At 49.2% G+C, this 10,694-nt stretch overlaps 1 protein-coding gene across 2 annotated transcripts; it reads right to left on the reverse strand.

The window, feature by feature from the left end:
* Positions 1–415: 415 nt before the first annotated feature.
* On the reverse strand, positions 416–3,213 carry LOC136482507 (protein Rf1, mitochondrial-like). Of its 2 annotated transcripts, XM_066479716.1 has the most exons (2): positions 1,807–3,213; positions 416–1,350 (listed from the first exon to the last, which is right to left on the reverse strand). In XM_066479716.1, exons 1-2 carry the CDS (start codon positions 3,082–3,084, stop codon positions 751–753), a joined length of 1,878 nt encoding a protein of 625 aa, XP_066335813.1. In that variant the 5' UTR covers positions 3,085–3,213; the 3' UTR covers positions 416–750. The 2 variants fall into 2 exon arrangements, with proteins under 2 accessions (XP_066335813.1, XP_066335811.1); XM_066479714.1 differs by having other exon boundaries at positions 416–3,213.
* Between the last annotated feature and the right edge of the window lie 7,481 nt (positions 3,214–10,694).

Raw genomic sequence — 10,694 nt, forward strand, 5'->3', positions numbered from 1 at the left:
TCCGAGGGCTGCTTCTGTTCTGCGCCATGACATGCCGAGCTCGGCGGCTCTGCCAGGTCGCCAAGAGAGCTCAACGCAAGCTCCATACTCCATCAGAATTCAGAATTCAGTAGTCATAATCTCATTCTTCATAAGTGCAACATTAGTTGTGTTAACAGCCATGATAAAACATGCTACAAGAGAAGATCGCACATCAGTTGTGTACGGAAATCACACAGTTTGGAGAGTAAAACATCACCACTGCTGCACCATCCGCCGAGCGAATATGCTTCCGAAAACATCAAAAGCTCCTTCATCAGGCCATTTACTTGAACATTCGGTACATAATTGTTGAATCAAAACTCAAAAGGTACAGAATTGTTGAATCAAAAGTAAAAGAACATCTGAATATCAAGCAGGTCAAATGAGAAGAAATCTTCCAAGAAAACATGCACATTAAGTCAACCGACTGTTTTAGATAAGATCACATTTAGCGTACCAGTGGCAGGTACGTGAAAGGACTGAATTCCAAAAATATTCATTATATCATGCCTTGTGTGATCACAAGTGCTACATTCTCTGTCACAATTCAGAAATCATTCTTCATAAGTGCAACATCAATTGTATTAGCAGCCATGATAAAGATGCTAATGCTACGAGAGAAAATCTCACATGTACTTGACTTTTAACTTCCAGCTAACTTCCCAGGTGCAAACAAGTCGAGAAGGATTTTTTTGGAGATCTATGCTTCCTTGTAAGATTTACTAACAATCAGTATGGGCTGGCATCTGCAAGAAAATGATACTTTGCAGGAAGAAATCTTATGTGTTCCCGACAAATCCCTTTGCTTGAGAAGAGATCAATCAGCAACGTTGTGGTTGAATGTTCAAGTGAGAAATTCCTCTCATCAATTTTCGACAGGTAAGTTCCAGCCCTGACTATTTCACGTTTCTCTAGTAATTCCCTAACCACATGATTCAGCAATCGGGAGTTGGGATCACAGCCAGCATTCTCCATGGATGAAAACATATCGTCTGCCTCTTCCACCAATCCTTCTTTTATAAGATTTGTCATCATCACACTGTAAGTCACAACAGAAGGCAGCAGCCCACTTCTTGAGATAGAAGCAAACAGATCCTTAGCTTCTTCAACTCTCCTGGTTTGAAACATTCCAGATATCATGATATTGAGAGTTTTGATATCGATCTTTGCATTCATTGCACGCAGTTCTTTGAAAAGCAAGATTGCTTTATCAGAGCAACTGTTTTTAAAAAGTCCACTAAGAACTATCCCGTATGTATTTGTGTCCACTGATATTCCACTTTCAGCCATTTCATGGAACATTTCCATCGCAGCAACGGTTCTCCCATCCTGAAATAATCCATGAAGTATGATGTTGTATAAAATAGTTGAAGGCTTCATTCCCTCATGCAATATTTCTCTGAAAAGACTCAACCCGTCATCGATCCTTCCAACTTTACAATAGCCATTAACGAGTGTACTGTACACTACAACATCTGGTTGAATGCCAGCTGACACCATAGCATCAAATACTCTTAATGCTTTCTCCATCTTGCCAACTAGACAGTACCCATCCATCAGCGTACTATACACCATAATATTAGGATGCAGACCAATACTTACAGTCAAGTCAAATATATTTTGTGCGTCCATTACCCTTCCCACTTTGCAAAGGTTGTTTATTATCGAACTGAAGAAAACAATGTCAGGATGCATACCTTTAGTCATCATTTCCAATGCCAATTCCTTGGCTTTCAGCAAACCACCATGAATACAAAAACCTTGAATCAGGCAATAGTAACTTACCACATCAGGTTTCACTCCTTGCTCCCTCATTTCATTGAAGATAATTGTAGCCCTATCTAGCATTCCACGGTTAGCGTATGCCTTGATCAGCACACTGAAAATATGGATGTCAGGTGCAATACTGTCTCCAAGCATCAAATTGAAGAGATCTGCCATATCAACTAGGCATCCTTTAGTAGCGTACCCGTTGAGCATAATTTTGTAGGAGAAAATATCAGGTTTTTGGCCCTTCATTGCCATTGAGTCAAAAACATCTCTAGCATCCTTGATTTTTCCATGCTTGCAAAGGGAAGCCATTAACGAGTTCAAAGTAACAACATCTGGTAGGATGCCTCGACTTGTCATTTCTTTAAATACCCTCACTGCCTCCTTCCATTGGCCCCAAGAGGAATATCCATAGATCAAGTTATTATACGTCCAGTTATCTGGCTGAACACCTTTATCAACCATTTGTCGAAGGACAGCCTCTGCCTTGTCCATTGCTCTTGCCTTACACAGTGCATCAACAACGGAGTTATAAGTCATTAAATTAGGAGAAATGCCCTGCTGCACCATGTCATTGAATAGATCACATGCTTTATTAACATTGCCCTCCTTAAAGAAGCCATCGATGACCGTAGTATACGCAACCACGTCGGGCGAGCAGACAGCTTTCCTTTCAGCCATCATGCGTAGCAATTCATCTCCCTGGCCACTCTTTCCGTCATTGCAGAGGCTCTTCAGAAGTATGCAGTAGGAGAAAACATCAGGCACACAGCCTAACTCAGGCATTCTGTGGAGAAGGATGTCCAGAGCCTCGTCTGTCCGCTTTGCTTCACAAAGGCCCTTGAGAAGGTTGCTGATGATGATGGTATTGACTCCCAGGCCTATCTTGAGGAGCTGGCCGAAGAAGGCCAGCGTTAGTTCCGGGTGGTGCGCCCGGGTGCAGCAGTCCATGAGGATGCCATAGGTGTGGAATGTGGGGGACAGCACCAGTGGGCCGTCAGCACGAGACGCGCGGTTGAAGAGTGCGACAGCCAGGGCAGGGCCATCTCTGCAGGCGGCGGAGGACGGTGCACGCGCGAGCGCAGAGAGGAACCCGTTCAGCGAGCGCTCGGGGATGGGGGTGGCTTGACGCAGCAATTGGTCGAACAGGTGGTGTGCCTCCTCAGGGCGGAGCGTCCCTGACCGCACGTGCGCCGTGGCTGAGGCGAGGGAGAGGTGGGGAGCGCGCGGCGACGGTGAGGAGCAAGCAGCGGTGGTGAAGACGGCGGAGGAGATGCGGGCACATGACCACATTGCGCGCGTGGGATTTTGGGCGTCCTGGTTCCGCCGCTTGTCTCGCCCTCCGTTGAGAGGCCGCCCAGCGGCGCTAGAGCAGTCGCTGGCGGACCTCAACACGCGCACGCGTCTACCATGTTTGGTGACGGCGGCTGGACCGCCGGCGGCGGCGGTTGCCGTCACCCTGGGTTGCCCCCACAGGTACAGTGGAGGCCATGGAGCTGGCGCTTCGTGGATTTGTGGGAAGAGGAGTCGTGGATCGAGTATGTTGCGCGCTCGCGGTAGATGAGAGGCGCCGGCGGTGGAAGGCTCGGGAGCTCGGCGGCGCGGCGCCGGTGAGGCACGGCGGACGGGGTCACGGGGAGAGTTTGGGCCTCCGGGGATTTGGGGGATAATTAACTTTTTACCATGTCACAGTTACACGGTTTGGATTAGAATATGGAATCGAATCCTGGATCCGACATTCTAGCCAATGGAACTTCCCCCGGTAACGCGCTGCGTCCAGCCAACGGAAGTTTGATTTCTCGCTGCCGCCTTCGCCGCTGTCTGCCGTCATAGCTACTGCGACGCCGCGACAGCTCCGTGCACGCCGAGATCGGCCTCATGCTCGTCAACCAGTGGCGTAGCTAGGATTTGTTGCTAGGGTGGTCATTGTTTAATTTTTTTTAATCACTGTGAATATCACATATCGATAAGCATACATACTATGAAACGCAATAAGATTAAGATAAATTTTTCATACGAAGGTATGAAAATAGACGAGTCTAGCTTGCTTAACGTAGAATTCAAAGATTACGTTGATGACAAATATGATACTACTTCCTGGCCTCCTAATAGCCATATAAGTGTTGATTATCTCTTCTTCACTCGATTCTAAGAAATCTACAAGTTTTACTAAGAGGTCAACAAGAGAGGCAATATCACAACTCCTCTTCATATTTTAACAAACCTACATACAAGAGAATTAAATAATGTTTACCATTCCAATAATCTAATGATACAGAAAAATCTACGGGCCTGTTCGGCTGGTATTAAAGTCGGCTGATAAGCCGGCTGAAGCTGATTTGTTGTGAGAGAAAAATACTGAGCTAATAAGACGGTTGATAAGTTCAAGCGAACATGCCCGCAGCAATAGGCGATGCAATCTGTTCGTAGCTCCTATTTATTAGTTACTGATCAGAGTGCAAACTTTGATGAAGACACCAGTATTAGTTAGGGCTAATTGGAAACGCGAGTACACGACTAAACGAGGAGGCTAATTGGATCAAGATTTTGAGAGACGTATCTGAGGACTCGCATGTGCTGCTGCTCTTCGCTCGCCGCTCGGCGCCGCCGCCGCCGCCGTCGTTCTTATTACGAAGCACACCAGCACGGCACAGGGAGGGACAGTTGGGATACGAAGGGGCGCAGGCAGCCGCATGGACAAATACGTATACGAAGGGTCGGGGGTCGCGCTACGCGAATTCGTGAAAGGCCGCGCGGGACACTCGGATGGATAGACAGACAGGCAGGCCTTCGATGGACAGAGGACGCGAATTTTCCTATGGCTATGGGCCTTGCATGGGCTGAGCGCAGGGTGGTCCGTGGACCAACGGGACCACCCTGTAGCTCCGCCACTGTCGTCAACTCCATCTACTTCAAGTGCAAGTGTGAGACGCCCTTCGCCGAGCGCCGTACAGCTGCGCCAGGGAAACGCCCCTGATGCGTGGCTGCAGCAGCTAGCCAGCTACCTCGTCGCTGTGCATGCGCGGACAGAATGGGCCGGGAGAGGCGAGGCGGCCCGTGCTAGCGAGTAGAAGTCGCCGTACACGAACACGTACGTCCCCGCCTCCAGCGCCGCCATGGCGGCGTCACTCGCCGCACCGCGGGCGTCCAGGCACCGTACAGCTGCGTGACTGCCCGGGTGCTGCGGCTGCGGCTCCGTGTACGCGGCACGGCCAGCACCTCGGCGGCATCGCTGGCAGCGCGCAACACAGCGGAGGGCGCGGTGTCGCGGTCGGCAGCGACAGACGCAGAGCGCTCGAGGCGGCAGGCGGAGCTGCGGCGCCCGTGGACACCTGCTAGCGGCCGGTGGTCAGGGAGCAGAGCGCGTGAAGCTGCGCAGGCCCAGCATGTTGAACGCCGGCCTAGGATGTGCGCCGTGCGACATGCACAGTGCTTTGCTCCTGAGCCATGACATCACGATGATGTCATATACGTTCTTTTTCCCTTTGCGAAATAAAAAATAAATATCTTAAAAATACAAGTATACGTATCTATGTCTGCGGCTATCCCGTCCATCCTTTAATCTATAGCAATGAGGGGAGGGGCATGACTGACTTTTCGCATAGGGCTGCTGACTCGGATCCGAGCTGGACAGAGCTGGCATGCCACGCGAATAAAAGTGGTAAACGTGTCTCTGCGGCTAAAAGCGTAGCGCGAAACCTAAATCTGCTTTTTGTAAATCTGCTTTTTGAGAAGGTGTCATCCGTTATAATGGTAAAAAGTTAATTATCCCGGGAATTGGGAGGTGGCTACATCCTTCACCGATGGTGCCTAATAATTTCTACCTATTTATTCATTTTTGTTTAAATATAAGAAATACTTCTCTCTCCGTTCAAAAAAAAGAGTTAATACTCTGTTCCAAAATAAAAGCGCATATGTAAATTAGTGTGAGTAGAAAATTACATGTTACCCCTAATCCTCTGTAAAGTGCAACTGACGTCTGTGTAGTCACATATAATAGTAATGATTGAATAACAACAGAAAAAAAAGCCAACAACAAATTTCTGTAAACTAGTGGACCCGGAGCTTCTAGAGCCTTTGGCGGTTTTTTTTTCATTTTTATTGGCGAGTTGGTTTCTTTTTATCTCCTTGGTCCTGTGAACAGGGTTGCTAATAGTCTGCACTAATAGTACTCTACACCATGCGTGACAGATTTGACTATATTGTACTTTTATTTTGGATAAATTTAATCACGGATGTGCTAATATTTTGGGATAGAAAAAGTAAGTGTATAAAATTCACATTAGTTGGTTTGCAGACGAGTTCGTCCAACAACCTGACTTACTCTCTTGTTCATGTCCTCTCCCTTTTCATGCTATTCAAACCTTAATCCAAACTGAATATAAGCTGCATCTTCTAAGGGCATGTTTGGTCACGCTTTACTAACGACCGGGGATGGCAATGGGGCGAATTTGGATCGGGTGGAGTCTCTGTGCACCTAAACCCGAAACCCGAAATCGAAACCCAAAACCGCACCGAACACCGATTCGGGTGATAATCCGTCTCCAAAACCGAATCCGCGGATACCCGAAACCCGAATGAATACCCGAAAACCGCTTTGTATGACAACATAGTAAGAGAAACAAGGACTTTCTATAAACATATGCATGATATATATACACATATTCACATGTATAAACAAGAGGCAACAAATAAAAAATATTTTCATGAGTCAACTTAGAATAAATTTAATAATATAAGTAAACAAGTTATTATTAGCATATTATAAAATATGAGTTTTAATTCCAAATGATTTATTTCGGATATCCATTGGATATCCACGGGTGGAAAACCAAACCCGAAACCGAACCCGATTGGTTTCGAGGCCCGAACCCGAAAACTGTGGGTGAGAAATCATCCCCGAATCCGAACCGGCAAGACCCGAAACCCGCGGATATCCAACCCGAAACCGCCCCGTTGCCATCCTTACTAACGACTTTACATGCAACTTCACCTCTCTGCCAACCAAACGTGTCGAGACACTCAGACTCCACGTGTGAAGCACCACAAATCTTGTCGAGAGAAGGCACAGGTGGAATGCGAAGCTGAAAATTGTGGCTTCCCTCCGCTCCATCCTCGCATCTGTGGGCCCAGAGCGAAAATGCCCCGATGTGGCGGAGGGAGAGATTGAAGCTGGCCTGAGCGTGCTATTGAGATGGAGTGGCGCCATCCGTCAGCGTTGGGGCGAAGTATGGTGTTAGGCCTGAGCGGTGGAGAAGAGAAGCCCAAGCGTCGGATCAGAGCGTACGCAGGGTGGTGAGACAGAGGGCGGCATCGGAGCCCAGGCGAGGAAGGGAGGGGAGGTGAGCCAGAAGGCAGTGTTCGAGGCTTCGAGCCTTGGCGGGGTGGTGAGTCTGAGCTTAGGCGAGGTGGTGAGGCTGAGGGCAGCATTTGAGAAAGCGTGGCAGGCTCAGAAGAGAGATGATGCTGATGAAAATAAGTTGGATATTAGAAGAGGTAAAAGGTAAAATAAGAAAGAAAAAAATAGAAAAGGACAAGAAAATTAGAAAGATATTATAGACATTTCATCATTTTCATCTACCAGGAGAAGCTATTTTACCACACATTTTTTAAAGAACTTTGGTTTCACCTCTCCAACAGCGAAAGTTAGAAAAAGCTGCTCCACAGGTGAAACCAAACGCGTCCAAATTTTGGCATGGATGAGGACATTGAAGTGTTCGTTTATGTGAAGTCGATGATATGGTACGAGATTGGACACATGGTAGACTGCCACACCCGGTTTTGTTTGTGAACTGCAACCAGAAGCCATGGCACATGGAGACAGAGCTTGTCACTCGGATCAACTAGTTCTTTGGAAGGTCCTCTAGGCTGCTTGAAATGCTCAAATTTGGAGCGAACAAGGGAGATGGGTAGCTCGTGGATCGAGAGCTGTCATACCATGTTTATTCCGAGAAATTTCAATATTTGACATCCAATTCGTCTGCCTTTTGAAATTTGACATTGGGGCTGCCACTACTACAAAAATTTTACTGGAGGCGGACGTTTTCGGTTTTCCGCGGCGGGCAAAGCCGTCCGCCGCGGCCTAGAGGCCACGGTAAATCGTGGCTTAACCGCGGCGGGCGGACTTGCCCGCCGCGGTTAACCGATTTACCACGGCGGGCGATATAACGTGCCCGCCACGGTAAATATACTTTTACCACGGCGGACACGTTACACCGACTGCCTCGGTTAATCGTTTCGAAAAAAACAAAAAAAACCCAAAGCCCACCGGCGAGCCCATTGACTGAGCCCACCGGCGAGCCCAATCCCAAACCGAAACCCTAGCGCCGCCATCGTTGTCCCTGGATCCAGCTGCAGCCGCCTCTGCAGCGCCGCTGCCGAAGATGAGGCCAGAAAGGAGGAGGGCGCCGAGCAGCGGCGCATCTGCGTGCGCCGCCACCGTAGCTCCGACGTCCGTGCCGGCTCTAGATCTGGTAAAGGGGAGAGGGCACAGTGAGGGAGATGAAGAGAGAAGAGCGAGGGAGACGAAGAGAGACCTGTACCTGCATTGGCAGCGCCACCGTCGCGGCATTCATCGGATCCGGCCAGGATCCGTCGGATCTAGCCGCCCTCCTATAGGATCCGGTAACCCTCCACCTAGAACCGCCCGCCGCCGTCGTCAGGGAGGGATGGGGAGGCCGCCTCCCACCAGATCCGGCCAGGGAGGAAGAAGGGGGCCAAATCCGCACGAGGGAGAAAGAGGAGACCAGGGCGCGCCGCCGGTGGATGTCGCGCCGCCGCGCGAGGAAGGGAGCCAGGTCCCGCGCGCAGAAGCCGACGCGCGCCCCATGTCCCCAGCGCTGCCGGTGGATGTCGCGTCGGGAGAGGGAGTGGAGAGGTGGTGACGACGGAGTGGAGAGGAGACTGCCTCGGTCTCGCGCGGAGTGGGGAGTGGGGAGGTCGCCTCGCCTCGGACTCAGTCGCGCGGAATGGAGAGGAGGTCGGGCTGACCGGTGGAGGAAGAGAGAGACAGAGGAGTGGGGTAGAAAACCCTAACTCCTCGTATATATAGTTCAAGGTTCAAATCGGGCCTTGCTGGGGATTTTGGGCTTGGGCCTTTTCCGAGGCGGGCCATATAGGATGCCCGCCACGGTAAATCAACTCTTTACCGCGGCGGGCAGTTTAAAGAGCCCGCCACGGTAAATCATATTAACCGTGGCGGGCGATTCATACCGCCCGCCGCGGTAAATAACGATTTTCTGTGGCGGACAAGTAAGGTGGCCCGCCGCGGTAAACCCTTTTCCCGCAGCGGGCGCCTCGGTGGGCGGCCATTGGTTAACCGTGGCGGGCAAAAGAGGTGCCCGCCACGGAGCCCATTTTGGCCACGCTGCGCAAATTGATTCCTGTAGTAGTGTGCGAATGGTTTTGATTTAAGGGATTTCAACAATTTTCTCCCATTTTCCCTTTTCCTTTAATCTTTTCACCTCTCCCGACCAAATTTCGGACCAAACTACCCGTGGCATACTAGAACATTTCGATTGGATTTGATCGGGAGCTCTCTGTTCACGTTGCTGGTCCGTCCACGTCACGAGCTCAGGCGCGACTCGATGATAGCCCGGTCCGTCCGCACCCCACCGCCGCCCCTACGCCGTCGGCGAGCCCCCTCTGCCCCTCCGACGCCCTCCCCCTCCCCTTCCCGACCACCCTCTGCCTCACGACCTCCCCTCCCCTCCCCTGCAGCAGCCAGGCGCAGCCACCTGATGGCTTGGGTTTTGTCTAGGCACCAGGAAGAAGGCATGGCGCTGGACTGCAGTGGCCGATGCCATGATTCCCTTTGAGGTCCCTCCAGGGTATGACACAATCCTCGATTCTTCTTCAATTTGATCTCTATTCCACAGTTCGTAGATTTTGGGGGCACAAGCTTACTGTGTGTCTCTTTTAATTTTTTTGTTGGTACACGGTAGAATCGATGTGGAAGCTGCGTTTAGAATGTGTGTTCAGATTTCTCAGTTTACCGCAAAGCTCAATGATGGCTGCTCTGTTGATGTGCCACAAAAATATGATGAGTGGACTGTGGATTGTCAATGCTATACATTAGACATGCTAGAAATGGATTTGGCAGCTAGGATAAACTGGGGTAGCGGCCAGTAGCTATAGTATCGGAATTTGACATGAGTCAAGATGGAGAATGGAAATTGTTGAATGATACAGATCTCTCTCTTGCTTTCGCTGAAAGAAAGAATGAAAAGAAGATGTTTTTGTGTGTTGCTGTTGTGGACAAACCCACAGAGATTATTTCTTACTCAGTTGTTTCAAAGGCCGCCATCAGCAAGGTTGAAAGGTCCTAATGGTTAGAGGGGGGTGAATAGCCTATTAAAAACTTCTACAACAACACTGTGGCAGAACCACCCAAAATAACGTACTTACGGAGGCACTCGTCTTCCACTAGACACTAAGCACCCCGAAAGCAAGCTACAACGAGCGGGTTCTGTCGGTCACACCCCAAGGGAGAGCCCGAAAGATCCATATTTTTTCCAAGGATCCAATAATGAGAACGAGTTATAAACTTAGTCCATTTCATACATCTAAAGTTCTTAAAAATTATATTATTACATTACCAAATGTCAGAGTGTGAAATACTAAATAGCGAAATGAAAATAAACATCAAGTAAACATCTATCGATAGTAAGCAAGGATTACGTCTGTGCTCACCAGAAGAATCCATCACACAACAACAACGTCTCAAGCAGTACCTGCAACAGGGGTAAATAAACACTGAGTACACAATGTACTCGCAAGACTTATCCGACTAGTGGGAATAATTTCCCGACTCCAGGGGAGATGATAAGCTTTATGGTTTGCTGGTTTCCTTTTTGCAGAAAGCAATACTAATAGTGAGTCCTTATTTATGTTATTATTAACAG

The sequence above is a fragment of the Miscanthus floridulus genome, chromosome 9, assembly GCF_019320115.1.
Source record: "Miscanthus floridulus cultivar M001 chromosome 9, ASM1932011v1, whole genome shotgun sequence".
Lineage (NCBI taxonomy): Eukaryota > Viridiplantae > Streptophyta > Magnoliopsida > Poales > Poaceae > Miscanthus > Miscanthus floridulus.

What these genes read in the sequence shown, in the direction of transcription:
- LOC136482507 (XM_066479714.1), bottom strand. Translation starts at nt 3,084, where the DNA reads ATGTGGTCATGTGCCCGCATCTCCTCCGCCGTCTTCACCACCGCTGCT.